This window comes from Gopherus evgoodei, chromosome 7 (genome assembly GCF_007399415.2).
Source record: "Gopherus evgoodei ecotype Sinaloan lineage chromosome 7, rGopEvg1_v1.p, whole genome shotgun sequence".
NCBI lineage: Eukaryota > Metazoa > Chordata > Testudines > Testudinidae > Gopherus > Gopherus evgoodei.
In genome coordinates, this window is record NC_044328.1 from 48,840,675 (window position 1) to 48,862,640 (window position 21,966).

A 21,966-nucleotide genomic window follows, 5' to 3' on the forward strand; every position below is an offset into this window, starting at 1 on the left:
TTTTACATTTATTTTGGTTTTGAGTGCAGTTATGTAACAAAAATATCTACCTTGGTAAGTTGCACTTTCGTGACAAAGAGATTGCCCTACAGTCTTGAATGAGGTGAATTGAAAAATACTATTTCCTTTATAATTTTTACAGTGCAAATATTTGTAATAAAAATATACCCTTTGATTTCAATTATAACATAGAATACAATATGTATGAAAATGTAGAAAAACATCCAAAATATTTAATAAATTTAAACTGGCATTCTACTGTTTAACAGCGCAATTAAGACTGCGATTAATCACGATTAATTTTAAATCATGATTAATTTTTCTTAGTTATTTACATAAGTTAACTGCAATTAATCGACAGCCCTAATTTTTATCTGATCAACAGAGACTGAAACTTTAAGCTTTTGAAATATTTGATATGTCTGTACTCCGACTATACCTGGAGTCAGTGGGACAAATTCATCTCTTCATGTAAATTATCACCAGAGTTGAATTTGGCTCGCTGACTGCTGAATTCAGATGAGACCTCGTTATCACATAAATATGTACAAGTTAATATTTAGGAAATGCTTGTTTTCTTGTGTAGCACTTGGTGAATATAACATTGTAAACATATTTTTCAAGTGTGTTACACACCAGTTTTTATTTAATTCCTGTCTTAAATCATCTGAAAATCTCTAAGCAGCAAGAGGAAGCTGTAGTTAATTAAACAACAGATGGCAAAGACTAATGTGGTGCTGACCTCTGTGAGGACTGCAGAATCTACTTAGTCTTTTTTTGGTGAAATACTGCTGCTGAAATGAGTTCTTATTGTTACAAAGAAAATGTCTTTAATGCATTAAACATTGTGTTGCAACACTGTAATTTGAGGAAGGCACCTTCTAAGTCCATATTTTCAGGTGCTTATGATGTATAGAGTACATTTTAGCTTCGGCTGTTTTTCCGTTACGGAGTCTTTTGTGTCACAGACCATGGGATTTTCCCTCCTCCTTGGTCAGACAGGAAGAATTGACAGTAATTGGAGAGTTTTAAAGCCCTCAAAGCGGGGCTCAAATTGGGCAGTGATGTGGATATATACTACTCCTCCATTTGCTCTGAGCTTCTATCTTGAGCTCCAGAGTTGCAGTTCTCATTTTAAAACAAAATCAGTCTCTAGCCCTTACAATTGTGAAGAAAAGCTTGGAAATGTGAAAAAGTCCCTCTTCATTTCAGTGAGGTGTTAATTCAAATGTCATAAGGCTGGCCATTCTGGGTCTGACTAATGGTTCAACTAGCCCAGTATCCTGTATTCTGATAAGTGGAAACTTCATGAAAATCTCTGTTTAGACAAAGTCACTGTTTTGTGTTTTGGAGGAAAGATTTAACGAAAGTTTTGACTATCTTTTAGTCTACTGTACATGACAACTTATTTTGGTGCCAAAAGTATCTGGCAGTTGGGTGAGTATCACCACTTCCACCTCATATCCTTTCTCCTGTCTCCCAAATCAAGAAGGAAAGAAGCAGGGCATCTGAGACCCACTGGGGAGTCAAGCTCAAGGGTCCAGTAAGGATATGGAGCACTGCATTATATTCTGAACAATCTGAAGAATCACATTTTGGTATCTGAGGGGGACAGAACTTGGTTTGTGGGTGGCGCTTGAAAGAATATTGCTGTTTTGTGGGGTCTCTGCACAATTTGATCCTTTGTCTCTTTGGGTCACCTTCAAGTTTCTAAGTTTGATTCCTGACTCACAAGGTATCTGAAGCAGGACAAGTAATCTGTAGCTTCCCTATCAACTATCTTGGATGCCTTGTTGTGTATTTGGAACCTGGAAATGCTTTTTTGGACAAAGAAACTGTTTGTTTCTTGTGCTGTGTGTCTCAGCACTCAAACGTATTCTGTGGTCTGGCAGTCTTCCTGTGCCTGACCTTTCCACTCCTGCTACTGGGAGAAGCAGGAGGGGGCCTGGTTAAATAGGAATTATGGCAGTATAGCTTGCAATTCCAGCCTCCTCCACCACATTGTAAGAAAGGAGAAACAATGGCATAGGTATACTCATGTTCTCAGAAGAATTTGGAACATTTACTTAAGATCTTTTAGGAAAATGGACTCCCTTGCATTGTTCAAAAATTGTAGGAAAGTCCTAAAAGCTTTGCAGTGTGTCATCACACAGTGAGTCAGAATCTGAATCCAAGAGCCAAATAGATAAGTCAAATAATTTTTGCTCAGAGAGGAAGAAAACCACTCCACTAAAGCTGTGTCCACATCTTGGTGGGGTAGAGGTGGTAACAGCAGATGAGCTCTGTAAAGCCTTACATGACCTGGGAGTTCTTAATTCAGCCTTCATCCACCGGTTGCTTATGGCCATGCTACTTTATGCAGCTGTCTTCTGGAAAGATAGTGAGCATGGGAATACTCTCCATTCCCACCCTTCCTTTCTGTGGCCCTAGGGCACTTTCTCTTGCCAATATTTAGTCTAGTCCTCCTCTTGTATGAGATGCTGCTACTGTATTAAGAATGCCGAGACTTTGCTGTAGTCAACTCAGAAGGGCAAATTATAATCCCATTTACATGATCATTTGCTTTTTGTGACAGTGGCAAGCCAGCACAGATATCCACTCAGAGGACTCTTGGGTTCCAGGACTGAGGGAAGACTAATCTTGGATTGGGAGATAACAAGACTAACACATTTTCTTTCAGAACAGAAGAACTCAAACTGCGGAAATTGGCAGAGAAGAACTGTAGAGGGCATGAATATTCTACAAGTTGACTGGTCGTCAGTCTAGCTAAGAAGGAAGTAAGAATCCAGGATCTGTGCTGTCTTGATCCAATCACAGGAAGTACCTTTATAGGGTAAATGGGATTATATTTTTTTCTTTAGGAAAGTACATTGCTAAGAAGTAAAACCAGATAATTGCATACCAAGTGCACTGCCTGCAATGCCATCTTAAAAAGGAATTGAGGAAGCTGCAGGTCTGATGGCTTTCCTCTTGTGCTCTCTACTAGCCTTTCTTGTAGGGTGCAATGAAACACTAATGTGTTTCGCTCCAAAACATGTTATTAGATTTGAATCTATGACTGGGTGAATGCAAAAATATCAGGAAATTCAAAGATAACATGGACTACAAAAAACATAATTCAGCCACTTGGCATATACATTTAACTGAATATACGGAAGTACAACACATGCATAAGGGGATAGAGTTATGGTGGTTGTGGGAACCATTACTTTGAATTTCCTGACATACTGAGCTTAAATTCTCTAATTAGAATTTCGCCTTGACAGTGATTTTTATTGACCATTGACCAATTATTTTAATTGTGTGTGTGTGTGTGTGTAATGATCAATGCTGTGTAGAGAATAACTTTTTATATTAAATGCTTATAGGACAGTATGCAGAGCAGTCTTTATTAAAGGGTAACAAATCTGAATGAACTTGTTCAAATGTACTCTTTTCTGTTTTAAAAGGTGTCTTTTCATGTGATTCTTTTATATAAATATGAGAAAGCCATAACAGAAAGTATGTGCAGTCAAAACCCTAGTTTTCAGGATATTTTCTCAAGATATACTTTATTTTTTGTGGATTAATACACTTGGAGATATTTTGGGTGATCTCTTAGGCAACAAGGGGTTTTCTCATATAGGTTTCACATATTGTCTTTGCTTTTTGTTGCTGTGACCTCATGTTTAATGAATTGGAGATGTATAATATGTCAAGAGGAGTAAGCCATGTGTGAGGGCAAGGGGGTAAGAGTTGACGCCTAAGTAGAACTGTTGGTGGGAGACAGATTTTCAGTTTTCCAAGTCTGTGTCATCTTTTGGACCTCTAATTAGGTTCTTCACACATCCTTCCTCCCATTCTAAGGATAACACTTTTGAAGGCAAACACTTTTAAATGGTAACAAGCAGACACTAAAAGGAAAAAAGGCAATTATTGTTAAAATATTTTATAACCTATGTGCTGAGGATCTCTCATTATTTTCTCTCTCTGTGGGGGCCTCTTCACACAACTACATGACTTTCTGTTCACTGTTTCCAAGGTCTGCCCACGTACTTCTCAAAGAGACATCAACTATGGCTGCTGTTCCTCCTGGTTACTCTAAGGCTCCTGCCACTGATTTCAAATTCAGGAGTAGTAATTGTGCTTTGAAAGAGAGAGAAAAAAATATCAGAGCCCAGAGGTGAATCAACAGGTTGTAGTAGATCCCATGACTGAATAACCATGTTTCTAAGTACAGAACAAAAACGTTAATTTGTGTCTAGATCTGCCTCTTGGTGAGGACAATGCCACCAAAAATTTATTTATTTTTCTAGATACTTTCTGATTAACTCAAAGATGTACATTGGAAAGAGAATTTGTTTTAAAATAAAATCTTTATTCATGAGAGTTTGGACCAAAACTGAAATCTGTCTTATTTCATGCAAGACAGTTTACCAGGCTCTGTATAGTATTAAAAACTAGCAATAGTAGTTTTCTTTTCTTACATATACACATGCATTTGTTGGTATAAATATTTAAATTCTCTCTTGCAGTGTGCCTGTGTGTATAAAAAAAATATGAATTGGACATTTCAGGCTTCTGATTTTAACGCCACTTTGTTGAAACAAATGTTACCGTGTTCTTGTAAACACTGAACTCTTTATAGGGTAACGTTAGGTTATAGGGAAGGCCTCATTTATGACAGTATGATCCTATTAATAGCTTGGAAGTCTGATCATGTATGGGATACAGTGTACTTGTTTCCTCATGAAATCACTCTTGCTACTATCAAATACAACTTGCACGTATGAGATTTTTCTAAAAATGACCCATGGATTTGTATTGAACCAATACATTTTACAGTCTTGTTTCAAATTGTACTTTGGAATTTGTTTAGAAAAATAAAACATCATGAATGTTATGAATAAACATAACATATGGTTCTTTTAAAAATCTCTACTTTAGGACGACGTAGACAGTCTAAACCCAGTTCTCAGGGACAACCCGCAGCTTCATGAGGAGGTAAAAGTCTGGGTAAAGGAACAAAAGGTTCAGGAGATTTTTATGCAAGGTAATTTGAGAAATGTGTTTGTATTATTTGTATTTCCCTTTTTGTGTGTGTGTGTGGGGGGGCTGTTTTGACACACTGGGTTGGATGGCATTTATGCCAAGTGGTATTATGATATAGCACATCTTCCATAGTTCAACTTTTCTAAGTAGGCCTTTTGAAAATCGTTTGTTAAAACATCAAAACACAATTGGTAGAAAAGCTGTGATATAAATATACACCCAGATTTTCAAAAGCATATGCATAAATGTTCATGCACAGGTTGTTGTTTTAAAAAAAAACACACCCTTGGTTCACACCCTATAATAATTATGCAGCAGTTTAATAATACCATCGGATTGAATGTTCGATGTTTTATTCATGATTTTGGTGTTGAGACTAGTGATGGTGCTTTAATCAATAAGCACATTTTCTTTTTTGTCGACACTGTAATGTGCTCTAAAGAAGGAAGCATTCTTTGTGATAACAAAGTATTAGTCAGAAGTACAATTGATTTTTCTTAGAACTGCTCAGCTCCAATAGCAATGGCCTGCCATTTATAGTTGCACTTCTTTCCAACCAGGTACTATTATATTGTGGTAACTGTATCTGAAACACACTCTGATTTTGTGCTGTATGAGGGCCTTGCTGAGATTTTGACAAGTGGCTTTCAGTAGTTGAGGTTTTGTAACTCTCAGTCCCCATTCCTGTAGTTGATGCTAATCCATGAAGTTGTTGGTTTTCTAGTTCGTAAAATGGAAGTTTTGTGAAAGCTGACATGAAGTAGGGGAAGGGGATTATTTGGAGCAACTTTGCTAGTAAATAATTCTAATGTAGCATACGTTTCCTATTGTCATGTAAGTGTTTGTAGGATCAAGAACTAAATCTCTAGTTAAATAAAGACACAAATTGTGAAGGACAAAATGTGCAAAACAACCAAACGGAATTTAAAGTATGAGCATGAGCAAACTAGAATTTTAAAGAACAAATCAGGCCAAACTTCATTGCTGCTTTGATAAAATGACAAAATTAGTGGTTGAAGGGAACACAGTAGGTCTAATATCTGAATTTTAGTAAAACATTTTATATATTCTTGCTTGCTGAATTTGATTTGCTTAGACATGATTGCTATTCCGTGGATGATATGCTGGCTAATGGATGACAAACAAAGACTACTGAAATAGACAATGTCCTCAATTGTGGAGGAAGTATCTAGTGTGGTGACACAAGGGTCAGTATTAGATTTAGTTTTATGTGATCTGGAAGAGGGAGTTAACAGTGTGCTGATTAAATTTGCAGAAGATAATGGATTGGGAGTAGCATGAACTCAAGTTAGGGCCAAATGCAAAGGGAGCTAAAACTGTATTTTTTCTTCTTATTTGTTTTTATTTGAATATAATAAAAACACACCTATAGAAGGCTGTAGGCACCCCAACCACATAATACAACAAAACACTAACATCATGAAAATAATTGTTCAAAAGAAACTCTGCTAGCCTGTCCCCTACCAAAAAGCTCCTTTTCCACCCCTTCTTCATTCCAGGAAGCTTACCCTTGTCAAAAACCCTATGAAACATGTTTTTGCATTATGCACAGAAGGTCATCAGGTTCAGGCGGTTACCAGCCAAGGGTTGGAGCAAGTTCCAGAGCCTCAGATCTCTCACAGAGAAGGCCTTGCCCTCAATCCCCTCTTTTTTTATAATGAAGGGGATTTTAGCTCAAGTACCTATGCTGACCACAGATGTGGAGGTGTGGCATGGGGAGAGGTCATTTCTCAGTTAGCCAGGTTCTACGCCATTTACCCCTTTTGTAGGTGATAGCCAGCACCTTAAACTTTGTGCAGAGACCAATGGACAGTCAATGCAGTTTCCAGAGCACTAGTGTCAAATGCTCCCAGCAATGGGGCCTACCCAGTAAAGCAAGACATTGCGTTCTGTCCCAGCTTCAATCTCTGAATGATTTTAAGGGAAGGTTGATTTTCTTTTTTGGTGATTTGGGTTCTGTAGTTTCCACAGCGGAGTGTTGCTCTTTTAAGAATTTCAAAAGCATGCTCCACATGTCATCCCTCTCAGATTTTGGAAGGCACTTCCGATTCTTAAACCTTGGGTCGAGTGCTGCATCTATCTTTAGAAATCTCACATTGGTACCTTCTTCGCGTTTTGTCAAATCTGCAGAGAAAGTGTTCTTAAAATGAACAATGTGCTGAATCATCATCCGAGACTACTATAACATGAAATATATGGCAGAATGCAGGTAAAGCCATGGAGCAGGGGACATACAATTCTCCCCCAAGGAGTTCAATCGCAAATTTAATTAACACATTATTTTTTAACGAGCGTCATCAGCATGGAAGCATGTCCTCTGGAATGGTGTCCAAAGCATGAAGGGGCATACGAATGTTTAGCATATCTGGCATGTAAATGCCTTGGAATGCTGGCTACAAAAGTCCCATGCGAACGCCTGTTCTAACTTTCTGATGACATTCTAAAGAAGCGGGCAGAATTATCTCCCATAAATGTAAACAAACTTGTTTGTCTTAGTGATTAGCTGGACAAGAAGTAGGACTGAGTGGACTTGTAGGATCTCAAGTTTTGTATTGTTTTGTTTTTGAGTGTAGTTATATAACAGTGAAAATCGACATTTGTAAGTTGCACTTTCACAATAGAGGTTTCACTACAGTACTTGTATGAGGTGAATTGAAAAATGCTGTTTTTATTTATCATTTTATAGTGCAAATATTTGTAATAAAAATATAAAGTGAGCAGTGTACACTTTGTATTCTGTCGCAGTAGAAATCAATATATTTGAAAAGGTAGAAAAATATCCAAAATATTTTATAAATTTCAATTAGTATTGTATTGTTTAACAGTGCAATTAAAACTGCAATTAATCACTATTAATTTTTCTGAATTAATCACATGAGTTAACTGCAATTAGTCGACAACCCTACATATTAGTATTGCTTTCTTTTGCTTCCTTGTCTAAAAATTGTTGGGGTAACAAGCGTCTGAAACTCACACAAAAAAAATGTTGGAAGAAGTGAACTAATGTAGAATCTTTATCCTGCTGAGTGAAGTGGCCTTTCATTCTTCATCAGGCTATCAAAGTCTGTGTCTTAATAAGACCAAGCAAGATAACTTGTTCATTCAAGGCCAGTTTGACCACACACTGTTAATAGAGCAACAAGATGTATTACAGTAATGTTTACAAGTGTAAATACAGGAACATTTTAATATAAGTTCCCTGTAAGTTGTGCGGCTGTGCAGCAGCCTATTTAGCACCGTGCAGGTGCTCAAGGAACCTGCCCTGGGGAGGGACGCCTCTCTCCCAGCCCCAAACTAGCCTGGCCCCCAACCTGCCACGGCTGGGGCACTCCTCTGCCAGCTGAAACAATGCTATGGTCCAAACTCAGCTGGGGCAGCCCAGACCAGACACACGCATGGCCCGGTGCCCCTCCCCTGGTCCAAACCCAGACCCCTCCTGGACCTGCTTGGGTGGGGAAAGGGGCGCCTATCCTGCAGCCTCAGCCCTGGAGCTGCCATGGGGAGAGAGCTAGGGGGAGGTCTCTGTCCCCACTGTAGCCCTGGAGCATCCTCCTGCACCCCAACCCCCTCATCCCCAGCCTCACCTCAGAGCTTGCACCCCTGGCCAGAACCCTCACACCCCTGCACTCCAACCCTCTGCCCCAGCTCTGAGCCCCTCATCCCTAGCCCCACCCCAGAGCACACACCCCTGCACCCCAACCCTTTGCCCCAGCCCTGAGCCCCTTCCCACACTCTGAACCTCTCGGCCCCACCCCTACCACATGAATGTTATGTATCAGAGGGATAGCCATGTTAGTCTGGATCTGTAAAAGCAGCAAAGAATCCTATGGCACCTTATAGACTAACAGACGTTTTGGAGCATGAGCTTTCGTGGGTGAATACCCACTTCCTCAGATGCAGCACCAATATGTGCACCAATATGAATCATAGATTATCAGGGTTGGAAGTGACCTCAGGAGGTCATCTAGTCCAACCCACTGCTCAAAGCAGGACCAGTCCCCAATTAAATCATCCCAGCCAGAGCTTTTGTCAAGTCTGACTTTAAAAACTCCTAAGGAAGGAGATTCTACCACCTCCCTACGTAACCCATTTCAGTGCTTCACCACCCTTCTAGTGAAAAAGTTTTTCATAATATCCAACCTAAACCTCCCCTACTTCAACTTGAGACATTATTCCTTGTTTTGTCATCTGCTAACATCTGCTACTGTGTTACACATCACCTCCATATTGGTGCACATAATAAAATTAATTCCACACATGGGTGGGAAAAGTTAGAGGGAACACTGATTTTAGCCTATCTGATATTAAATCCACAAATAGTAAAATGTTCTTTGAATATTGTATCTTAAGTATGTCATACATAAACAAGTATCTTTCTTTTTATAACCACAAGGCCAGATTCTGCTACCCTTACTTATGTTGAGTAATACCTCTGTCTGAGTATTCTCAGTAAAATTAGTGGGAATTAATTCCAGAGTAAGGTTCAGCTAAATGTAAAAAAGAGTAACAGAATCTGGCAGAAATGAATGAACAATATTTTAGTGTTTTACATAAGTTAGTTCTTGCTTTGAAAGGCTTAGGTTTAGTTATAAGCCTTTGAAAAAATCAGTTTGCACATGCTCAATAAAGACTTCAATTTTAGCAGCTAAAATCTTCAAAGATTCCATCCTCACTTAAGCCTCTCTCAGCCTTTAGTGCTGATCAGAGTGTGTGTGCGCCATCCCTACTTATGTGCTATCCCCTTACTGCTTCTTTTGTGAATGAAATGCACATGTGCCATCCCACCAAAGCGACTGAGTATGCTCCATCTTCTCCCCACTCCTCTCTGTGACTGGACTGAGCATCCTCCAGCCTAAGGCTACAAAAGTGAAAACAGATTTTCCCAGTAATCACTGGGATGGATCCAGAAACTGGAACTGCAAGCAAAGAGAGTTTCTCCTGTGCTCTCAATGACACCACCCACTGTCCTCCCACGGCACCCAGGCAGCATGAAGAAGGAAACTGTCTGATGTGAATGCAGAGGACACAAAAGCTGGTGCAGGAGAGAGGGAAACGAAATAGATTGAGACAAGAAGTTCAGTGAGGCTGGGACTGGAGAGAGGGCAAGAAAAATTTGGACTGGCTGGGCAAGGACACTAGAACTAGGGATTGAGTAGTAGAAGAAATTGGAACTGGGAGTCCGAGAGAGGGGATATAGGTGATTGGGACTGGGAGCTTGCAGGTATGAGACTTGAACTGATTAAGCAAAGAGAATAGGAGCCAAGTAGAGAAACGGAGTGCAGGGAGGAACTAGCTATGGGAAAGAGTGCTGAGAACTTGCGGAGCAGAGGGGAGATTGTTACTGGCAGGACAGTGAGACTGATTCTATGAACTAGCAGTGGGGGAGGAACACAGGGAGGGAGAGGAGACGGACTGGACAAGTAGGTAGGGTACAGGAAGAGCGCTGTCATTGGCTGGGCAAACAGTCTGAGAGTTGGGAAGGAATTGATATTTGGACAACAAGCCCAGAAGGGGAGACTAGGTCTTGCTAAGCAAGAAAACTTTTGGAAGGCACAGAACAGAAAAAGGGTCAAACTTGAGAAAAATTGGCAGAAGAGGAGTCTTTGCTCACTAAATACACTCCCTGCCAGACCCAGGAGTGGAATCCAAGATTCCAGAGTCTCATCGTTCCTCTGCTATCAGCAATTATCAGTGAAATTCACTGGCAAAGTATGTGTCTCATCCCCCTCTAATGCTGGTCCATATATAGAATGACAACCTACTATTGCTGTCAGTTGCTCTGTTAGTTCAAGTGTCAAAAATCTGTGTCATGGATCTAAGATTCCAATCCTGCTGATGGATCGTGGGTGTCAATATTATGCCACATGATGGAATTTCTGTTTTTTTTTCAGTTTGCTCTTTTAAAACCCTAGGAAACTACAGGCAAAAACATTTTTGTTGCTATGTCAAGCTCTCAAAAATTAGCAAATGCCAGGATTAAGGTTGTCTGTGCAACTTTAATTTGGTCCCCTTGTCATATGCATTATGATACTGTCTTTAATTACATTTGGACCCCTTCTACATTCAGTGCACAAGATGGAACTGCTTTGGGGGTGAATCAAGGTTGTATAGTGAAGGATACTATTGCCTGTAGGATCTCTGTTCCGTTTGCTGCAGAATTTGGAAGGTGTATAGTGAATGAGGCGATGGGTTGCAGAAAGAGAGAGAATGGTCTCATGGTTAAGGCATTTGAAAGCTGCCTTGGGGAAATACTATCCCTGTTTCTGACACACAGTTCCTATGTGATATTTAGCAAATCACTTAAATCAGACTTTTTCACAGGTGCCCACTAACTGTTTCTCATTTTCTGGATATCCAGCTTGGGACCCTAAGATCTAATTTGCAGAAGTGCAAATCACAGCTGCAACTGAAGTCAATAGGAGCTGTGCTTTGAACATAGCAAGTGCAATATAATGCTAAGTACTTTTAAAAATCAGGTCCTAGAAGTCTCAAATTGAGCTCCCAAAATTGTGGAAACATTTGATCCTTATCTTCGTGCCTCAACTCCCTAGCTGCAAAATAGGGTTAAAACCACCCCTTCCTCTGTCAGAGGCATTGTAGAAGGTAAATTAATGTTTGTGACACATTCAGATACTGTAGTGATGAGAGAGAGGCCAGGTATACTATAAACATACATTGGTATAACTAGGTCACTCAGGTGTGAAAAATCCACATCCCTGAGCGACGCAGTTGTACTGACCTAACCGATGCAGTAGACAACTGTGTCGACGGGAAGGCTTTTCCCGTCGACACATCTACCGTCTCTCGCAGGCGTGGATTAAATGTGCCAATGAGAAAAGCTCTCCCATCAGCGTAGTAGTGTCTTCACTGAAGTGTAACAGCGGTGCAGCTGCTCTACTATAGCATTTTAAGTGTAGACCTGCCCAGAGATAATGAAAGTGAGTGGAACACGTTTCTAATGGTCATGTCATGGTTGTGGGAAAACGATTGAAAACATGAACCCTACGATCTCAGAAAGCAGAAGGCAAGTCTCATAATTTGTAATGCTTTAGGATGACGATGCTGAGCTGTCTCATCTATGTTGTGTATGTAGCCTTCTTTTAAACTTGAATTTGTTCATATACTTTTAAAGGACAGTGTTTAAGATTTCTTTAATAAAGTTACACTTTTTAAAACTAGAGCACAATTCTTTTTTTTTAATTAAGGTAAAGTTACAATAAAATGTTAATATATACTACATTGTATATTACTTATTCAGGGTCAGGTTAATAGTCAAAGAACCTGGCAAAAAGTTCTGTTTTGCTGGCTGGGGAGCTTTCCTCTGAGTACACTAAAAAGAGTCACCAAATTTCTAAATACCTTCCTACTTTGGGGCATTTCTCTTCTGTGTATACTTGGTGTGAAAGCTTTTCCATTACAAGGACAGTCCTTATTTTTCTGTACAACAGTACCATAGCAGGATAAGTCACATTTTTCCAGTAATGTGCAATACAATGTCTTAAATAAAAAGGAATTATTGTTCTGTGTAAAATGTAGGTATTTTATTGGAGCATTAAGTAAGCAGATCAGGGGTCTCTTCAAAGCCAGCATTTTGTCACAAAATAAATCTCTTTAATAATATCCTCCCCAAATCATCTAATTCCTGAACACAAACACCACATTTGAGATTATGGTCCCCATTTCCTGCAACCCCTCCAACAGAGTGCTCCCTAGTAGCAAAAATGTGGCATCAAATGCCATCTATACAGCAGTAGATTACAAAAAAAAATTCTTTGAGTCACACAAACTGAAGATGTATATCCCTATTGACATATACAGACCACTTATTCAGCTCAGTTCCTTTGTCCAAATCCCTATCCCATCTTTTCATCTGAGTGGTTTTCTTATCAACATCTTTTTTTAATCAAAATGATACATATCTTGGAAACTAAATCTTTTTGTTCCAGCTTGCTGCTGGATCAACTCCTCACATCTGATGAAAGGTCTAGAGAGAGCTGTCTTTTATTCAGATTTCACAATAAAATGTTTGACTTGTAAATCTGAAAAATATGGGAACTTCATCTTTACAGTATTACATATCTCTTGACCTGATTTCAGATCAGGTTGCAGGAACAGCTGTCCAAACTGAGTAAGCTCAGCTTTTACCCACAATGCATAATCACTTAGGTATTTCCCACACGTAAATGCCTAATTATTAATGAAAATACTGTAGTTAAGGATGAGGGGCCTCAATGAAAGGAATTTGACAAATTTGTCCAAGGCTGCTAACGTGTTCTGGATGAATGGGTGAATTTATTTATTTATTTATTTACTTATTTGTTTATTTTGGTTGCCTATATTTCTTTTTAATGAAACAAGTATCAGAGGGGTAGCCGTGTTAGTCTGGATCTGTAAAAGCAGCAAAGAATCCTGTGGCACCTTATAGACTAACAGACGTTTTGGAGCATGAGCTTTCGTGGATGAATACCCACTTCCTCAGATGCATGTATCTGAGGAAGTGGGTATTCACCCATGAAAGCTCATGCTCCAAAACGTCTGTTAGTCTGTAAAGTGCCACAGGATTCTTTGCTGCTTTTAATGAAACAGTTACTTTAAATAGTTGTATTTGGGCTCCAGTCGTATTCAGGTTTTACCCAGAGTTCGGATGGTCCGTCATTAATCCAGCTGAATTGTTGTGCATAATAACAATAAGTCAAATTAGGGTATGCTAGTTCACCTCTTTTTATAGGCTTATACAGAACTTTAGAACTCACCCTTTTTCTTTTATGACTCCATATGAATTTTAATAGCTCATCATGCCATATTTTTAATGTCATGTCAGAGAAACCAACAGATATGCACTGAAACAAAAATAACTTTGGGAGGACATTCATTTTTACTGAAGCTAGCCTGCCTAGCCACTGAATTTCATATTTGTTCCATTCTTCCAAGTCTTTTCTGATTTTACTTCACTGTGGAGGGTAATTATTTTTTCTCTCCACCAGTATTTATTCCTTAATATTCAAAGATTTTTTTACCCATTTAAATTTATGTAGCTGACAGTGGTTTTTGACCTTTCTGGGGCTATTAAATCATAGTTTATTTTCATGCCTGATACTTGACCACATTCCAAAGTCAGTTATTCTATTATTTTTATGGGACTTCTGTATCCTCCAAATATAACAAGACATCCTCAGCGTACAACCTATTTTCTGTTCTAATCCAGAATATCTTGATGCACTTTACTAAGTGCATTTTCTCACATTTATTTGCAAATGGCGTTATTGCAAAAGCAACCAACGGGGGATAAGGGCAACCCTGTGTCATTCCCTAGACAAATTGAAAGACAAATGTTTGATGGCTATTAACCAAAGCAGATGCTTAAGGATCAATATACAAGACCAATATGCCTCTACAAAACTGATTCCCAAAACCAAACTTTACTAAAATCTGTCTGAAGTAGTCCCACTCCAGCCGGTCAAAGGCTTTCTCAACATCCAGAGAAAGAAGCGCACAGGAAGAATTGTGAGAATTAACATTGTAGATTAAATTCAGAGTTCTTCTGAGATTATCAGATAGATGCCTGCCAGCAATTAGCTGAGACTGGTCTGGGTGAAACTATTTGAGCAAAATGACACTCAGTCTTTTTTGCTAGCAGCTTGGCATAAGTTTTAGCATTCACATTAATTAAGAAATAGGTCTATATGATACACAACTGGAAAGATATTTTCCTTCTCTAGGAATGAGTACAATTTCTGCCTCCATCTATGAATCTGGAATCTCATCTCCCTGAAATATACCGTTAAATCATTCATTTAAAATAGAACACAATTCTTTCCATCTTTTTCCGGCTTGTTATGGGGCCACTAGAAGAGGTTGGGCCACTTTGCTTTTCTGAACTACCTCAGTGGAAGTAAACTTTGTGGTCAGTGATGGACAAACTTGGCAGCTGCAGAACCCAAACACGGAGATCTAAATTTTCTCCTGAAAAAGCATCTAAGCATGTGATCAGCCTGTTCAACAACATCTGTATAATCCTCTGACACACACTCTTGCCTTTCAGCTTATTCTTTTATACCTTTTGTGGTTCGGGTTTTTTTTCATGATTTGTCATTACAGCTGCAGCAGGAGTTAGTAAGATAAGAAAACTGTTGTTTGAAAACATTAGCATAAATGACATTAGAATCACTAAATCATGTTAAACGTTCCCAGGCATTCCAAAATGTCTTTTTGAATCAGAAGTAAAATGCACAAGCTGGCCAGTGTGCTAGATACACATCTGGTTTGTTACTCATTCCCTGTGCATTATATAGTATTATATAGTATTATAAATGCTACATGATGAAAAAAAAATTTTTGGAGGAATTTCTCAGTTTTTCTGTAACATTTTCCTTTTAAAGGTCCATATTCCTTAAACGGATATAGGGTGAGAGTATACAGACAGGATTCTGCCACCCAGTGGTTCACTGGTATAATTACTCATCATGATCTCTTCACCCGCACTATGATTGTTATGAATGATCAGGTAAATATTATGACCCTTATTCAGAAAAGTTTTATGCCCAGCGTAAATGTTTGATATTTTTTGAAGTGTTGTGGTGGTGTTAGATTTATTATGCTGTTCACTTCAAATGGGTACAAGTATATCTCTTATTAGTCTGAAAGTGATGTTTAAATAATATGCATTTAAGCAATAAATCCAACGTCTAAGATTTTAGGTTCTCTTATATAATCATTACCTGATTATTGAAGTGCTTGAAATGAAGTAATCTAGAACCAGGAATCAGTGTTTAATATCGACTCTGCTTCGAATTTGTCTCCTATCACTCTGGTAATGATAACTTTTTTCACAAGCAGTTAAAAATCTCTATGAGTAATGTGATATTAAGCATTTATTGTAGTACCTTTCAGTTGCAGTTGCTGCTATTCCTAAAAGGTTACAACAAGAATTTTCATGGAAAAATGGAGAATTGTGTTCCAAGAGAAACCTGGGAGTATTAACTTAGTGTTAATATAGTAAATGACTTGTCTTCCTTGAAGTGACCAACAAAATCAAATGTCAGTATGCAAATTTAGGTCTAACTTAATGTTCAGATTCTTTATAATTAACTTGCAAATTTCTTGATATGAATCTGTCGTCTAGCTCTGCATTTTGCCATTCTCTTTCACCAGTTACTTTCCTCTTCTCTTTATAGCCAGATTGTAATCAGTTTTTACAAACTTACTTAATGGTCATCTTCTAAGAAGAGTTTGATGGCTTTCCAGTTTATCATTATCAGGTTGGAGAAAAAAGGAGCCAATGTAATAGTTGTCTAATAAAACTGTTAACTTGAACACAGGATGATAATGCTTGGGTTTTGCCGCTTCCCCATTCCACTGAGAAGTCCTGCAGCAGGCTAGCTTGTCAAAATCAACTAGGGTTTTCCTTTGGGTACTTTTTCAGTGTACCAAATGTACTATGTATTTGCACAAACATTGATGTAGAAATATAGGGTAGACTATGTCTAAAAAACTGTTAATTATGGTTTTCTTCTTCTTTTAATAAACCAGGTGTTAGAACCACAGAATGTTGATCCTTCTATGGTTCAGATGACCTTTCTAGATGATGTTGTTCACTCTTTGTTGAAAGGTGAAAATATTGGCATCACATCACGTCGCAGGTCTCGTTCCAACCAGAACAGCAACACAGCCCACGTAGATATACTTTCTCTTTTTACTTAAGTGATGTTTTGGTTTATTGTAAATGTTGAATATCTGTATTTAAACAGATTAATTAGGATCATGTTTGGTGTATTAATTATTTGATTACTTTCAGGGGCATTATACACGTGCTCAAGCAAATAGTCCCAGACCAGCCATGAATTCCCAAACTGCAGCACCAAAACAGAATTCTCACCAGCACCATCAACAACGGAATGCTCGTCCAAATAAAAGGAAGGGCTCAGATAGCAGCATGCCTGACGAGGAGAAGATGAAGGAAGAAAAATATGATTATATAGGTCGAGGAGGTAGGAGCAGTTTTGGAAGGGGAGGGAGAGAAATTCTTAAAACTGTACCTGACTAAAAATACAAATATAATTTTTCTCCTCTACAGAAAATCCCAAAAATAAAAATAAACACTTTATTAGTAAAAGAAGAAAACCCGAAGAGGATGAAAAGAAACTAAGTATGAAAAGATTGAGGACAGACAATATCTCTGACTACTCTGAGAGCAGTGACTCAGAAAATTCAAATAAAAGATTAACAGATTCTTCATCAGAGCAAAATTCAGAGAATGAGTTGAAAAGCAAGAACACTTCAAACATAGGAGAAGAAGGAAACTCCCAGGGTAGTGAGAGGATAGAGGAACAGACACTAATAGATAGGCAGTCTCCATGGGATGAAATACAAGCAGATAAAAATCATCAAGGTGCAGAAAGACTGAAGTCAGCTGAATTAGACCAACAAGAAAAAAATTCACTCCATCCAGCAGAGCAGCTGAAATTTTATGGTCAGAGTGCCAGTGATGCACATGTTCAAGAGTGCAATGTAGAAAATCGGCATACTATGGATTTGTTAACAAATGAGCAGTTTGTACCCAGGCCTCCTACACCAAAATGTGGTGTTGATGCAACTAATGAAAACAATTCTGATGAGGAGAGCCAGGAAAATGCTGCAAGTACCTTTGGTTTGCAAACACTTCAGAAAATAGTGTCTTGTGGCAGCAATTTAAAACATCGGTTTACAAATGTAAATTTTCAAGAAGTAAGAAAACAAGAAACTGATCAGAGTTGGGTTAGCAATGTTGTCAGTAAAATGGATTTGATACAGTCTGGGATTATGAAAACGACAGTAAATGAACATTTAAATCCTGAAAAAGAAAAAGTTCAGCATGGCTCATTTGTGTCTTCATTAAATGTAGTTTCATTAGCTGAAGAGGGTAAACTCCATAAACGAAGTCCAGCCCCTGATGCTGTGAAGTCAAAATCTAGTACTTCAGTTGATCATCCTAAAACAAAGTCAAATTCTTCACCTGATGTTAAGCCTAAACTCACCCAGTCTCCTGATACTGTGAAGTCAAAGGTTAGTTATGAGACCAGCCATGTTACTGGAGTATCAAGGTCAGCAAATAAAACTGAGCATGATATGCCTAGGTCTAGTTTTCATCCAGTTCCAGCTAGAGTTAGTGCTTTAGAAGCTACTAAAAGTCCTCTTATTATTGACAAGAATGAACATTTCACAGTATACAGGGATCCCACTCTTATTGGTCAAGAAACAGGAACTAATCACATTTCACCTTACTTACATCAGCATAATTATCCTCTTCATTCCTCATCCCACAGAACCTGTTTAAATCCAAACACCCATCATCCTGCATTAAGTGGTGCACCCCATCTATTAACTGTGTCTTCAAATCAGACTCCATTATCTGCTATTAACACTCATCCTCTTAGTACTGCATCTCACCATTCTGTTCATCACCCTCATCTACTTCCTGCAGTGTTACCTGGAGTGCCTACAGCTTCCTTATTAGGTGGCCATCCACGACTAGAAACTGCTCATGCCAGCAGCTTAAGCCATTTGGCATTAGCACACCAGCAGCAGCAGATGTTACAGCACCAGTCTCCACATCTTCTTGGACAAGCTCATCCTTCTGCTTCATATAATCAGATAGGACTTTATCCAATTATTTGGCAGTATCCAAATGGAACACATGCTTACTCAGGACTTGGTCTACCCTCATCTAAATGGGTCCATCCAGAAACTCCTGTTAATGCTGAGGCTTCTTTAAGAAGGGTAAGTGATTCTGCTTTCTTTATTATTACTTTTAATAGTACTTTAAGGTCACTGGTCTCTATGTGCAAGTGCGCTGGGTTACAAAAATAATTGTTAGCCCATTTCCCAGCAGTTGTCCATTTTCCATGAAAATGTTTTTTTTTTCTTCTGTGCAGTTTTGCCAAGAGCATATAAGTATGAGTGTTCCGGTAAGATGACTGTTTCATAATGCACATGAACAGGGGGACCAAACTAAGATGGCATTGGCAACTTGAATTCTGGTCTTTTCTAGCTTTTACATGCTTGACTTTGTAATTTTAACTGACTTTTAACATAGCTGTTTGGAGAGGGGAGATGGAGAGGAGAGGGCAGAGGTTGCACATAACTTCCTATGGTTTTTAAAATACCAATTGAAGATATAAACACTTCATCTTGTGGAACTATATTGGGTCATCAGTAAGGTTAGGACCTGTAGATCCACAGCACAAAACTTTACCACTTGAAGTTAATCGTATATCTGGTAGCAATTCACTATAGGGACCAGATACTGGAAAAACTTTAAACAATCTTTAAACAATTCCATGCTTGAATAATGAGAGGCAGTAGGAATGTAGTACTGGCCACCTGACCAGAATGGTAACAGTGATTGTGAAATGCTCAGGGAGATTAGAGAGGCTACAGAAACATATAGTGCCCCCTATCCGTTTGGTTCCTCAACCTGGTTGCGGAAACTTTTCCAACAAAACTCTACAAACTGGGAGTCACCCTGGAGACAGAAAGGGTCAAGTTTGAGGGATCTTGCTTTCAGGTCCCCCCGAGGCCAGTTCTCAGGGGAAACCCTGCATGCAGACCTGGAAGTCACCAGCCCCTCACACAGCTGGTGTGGCTTTCCCTGGCTTGCTGCAGACTGTTCCAAAATGGCTTCTTGCCTCTCCTGAGCTCCCAGGGAATGGCATCTCATTCCCTATTGGTTGCAGAGCAGACTCTGAGTCTGCCCTTACTTCATGTCTCCCAGGGATAGTGTGCCCTGGATATAGTGTACACCTCTACCCTGATATAACGCGGTCCTCGGGGGAGACAAAAAAATCTCACTGCATTATAGGTGAGACTGCGTTACATCAAACTTGCTTTGCCCCCCACCCACCCCACCACCTCCCCAGTTCCTTGTTCCCTGACCACCCCCTCCAGAGACCCCCATCCCTAATCACTCCCAGGACCCCACCCCCTACCCAACCCTCCCCCCATCCCCTGACTGCTCCGACCCCTATCCATCCCTCCCTGCCCCCTGACAGGCACTCACTGGCAGCAGTGGGAAGCGGAGCAGCCCATCCCCAGTCCACTCCACTCTGCCAGCTCCCAGCCATGGTGCTCCACTTCCCGCCGTCGGTGAGTGCAGGGAGGTTGGGGAAAGGATGCCCCACACACACACACTCACCTGTGGTGGGAAGCGGAGCAATGTGGACCCAGCCCACTACGCTTTCCTTGCCCCGGCCCCAGCTGTGTTGCTCGGGGGCTGCTGGGGAAAGGTCCTGCACTCACCTGGCGGAGTGGAGTGGGCTGGGGCCAGGCTGCTCTGCTTCCGCCACTGCTGGTGAGTGCTGGGGGGGATCCCTTCCCCCAGGCTTCCTCCCGTGAGCGACACGGCTGGGGCTAGGGTGAGGGAAGCAGAGCGGGCTGCTCCCAGCCCCCCGCTAATCCCCCAGGCCACTCTGGGACTGCGGGGCCCCCAAAAGTGCCCTCCCACAGCTCCTGCCCCCCAGGCCCTGGGAGGGTGGAGCCCTTGGCCACCCCCAAGACCCTCGGCCCCTTATCGAACCCCCCAGCCTGGCCCAGCACCCATAACATGCTGCTCAGAGTAGCGTGTCAGAGCTTTACCGCATTGTGTGCGAACCCGCGTTATATCAGGTCGCATTATATTGGGGTAGAGGTGTACTTGGACTTTCAGCAGTCCTTTGACCAGGTCCTTCACAAAGGCTTCTAGGCAAAGTAAGCAGTCATGGGATAAGAGGAAAGGAATAAATGGTCAGTTTTCACAGTGGAGAGAGGTAAATAGCGGAATCTCTCAAGGATCTGTACTGGGATGAGTGCCATTAAATATATTCATAAATGATCTGGAAAAGGAGGTAAACAGTGAGATGACGAAGTTTGCAGATGATACAAAATTGCTCAAGAGAGTTAAGGCCAAAATTGACTGTAAAGCATTACAAATGTGGCTCCCAAAACTGGGTGAATGGGCAGCAAAATAGCAGATTAAATTCAATATTGATCGGTGCAAAGTAATGCATATTGGAAACCATAATCCCAACTATACATAAAAATGATGGGGTCTAAATTAGTTGTTACCAGTCAAGAATGAGATCTGGGAGTCATCATGGATAGTTCTCTGAAAACATCTGCTCAATGTGCAGCAGCAGTCAAAAACGATTAGGAAAAGGATAGATGATGAGACAGAAAATACCATAATACCGCTATATAAATCCATAGTATGCTACCTCTTTGAATACACTGTGCAGTTCTTGTTGGTTCATTTCCAAAAAGATATATTAGAGTTGGAAAAAGTACAGAGAAGGGCAGCAAAAATGATTAGGGGTATGAAACAGGTTCCATTTGAGGAAAGGGTAAAAAGACTGGGATTGGTCATCTTAGAACAGAGACGATTATGGGGGGATATGCTAGAGGTCTGTAAAATCACGAGTAATGTGGAGAAAGAGAATAAGGAAATCTTATTTATCCCTTCACATAACACAAGAACAAAAGGTCGCCCCAAGAAATAGGCAGCAGGTTTAAAACAAAATGACATGCTTCTTCACACAATGCAGTCAGTTTGTGGAACTCACTGCCAGGGGATGTTGTGAAGGCCCAAAGTATAATTGAGTTTGAAAAAAAATTCAATAAATTCATGGAGGGTAGGTCCATCAATAGGGTCGGGACAGTTCAGATGTTTGGGGCTTTTTCTTACATAGGTGCCTATTATTCCCCACCCTCTGTGCCAATTTTTTACACTTGCTATCTGGTCACCATATCCATCAATGAGTATTAGCCAAGATGGTCAGGGATGCAACCTCATGCTCTTGGTGCCTCTCAACCTCTAAGCTGGGACTAGATGAATCACTCAATAATTGTCCTAATCTGTTCATTGCTTCTGAAGCATCTGGCACTGGCCACTGTTGGAAGACAGGA

General features: G+C 40.0%; 1 protein-coding gene across 10 annotated transcripts in view; it reads left to right on the forward strand.

Moving 5' to 3' along the window:
- JMJD1C (jumonji domain containing 1C) overlaps nucleotides 1–21,966 on the forward strand; it is a 331,267-nt gene that overhangs the window by 255,817 nt on the left and 53,484 nt on the right. For 9 of the 10 annotated variants that reach the window (XR_004001175.1, XR_004001174.1, XM_030568494.1 and 6 more), the window contains 5 exons: nucleotides 4,927–5,032; nucleotides 15,432–15,556; nucleotides 16,582–16,725; nucleotides 16,847–17,039; nucleotides 17,126–18,807. Coding sequence is in view for 8 of the 10 variants with exons in the window: in XM_030568494.1 (XP_030424354.1) it covers nucleotides 4,927–5,032; nucleotides 15,432–15,556; nucleotides 16,582–16,725; nucleotides 16,847–17,039; nucleotides 17,126–18,807 (2,250 nt within the window). In the remaining 2 variants the exon portion in view is untranslated. Of the gene's footprint in view, nucleotides 1–2,740; nucleotides 2,834–4,926; nucleotides 5,033–15,431; nucleotides 15,557–16,581; nucleotides 16,726–16,846; nucleotides 17,040–17,125; nucleotides 18,808–21,966 lie in introns of those variants that run through there. The other variant, XM_030568493.1, reaches the window with a different exon arrangement.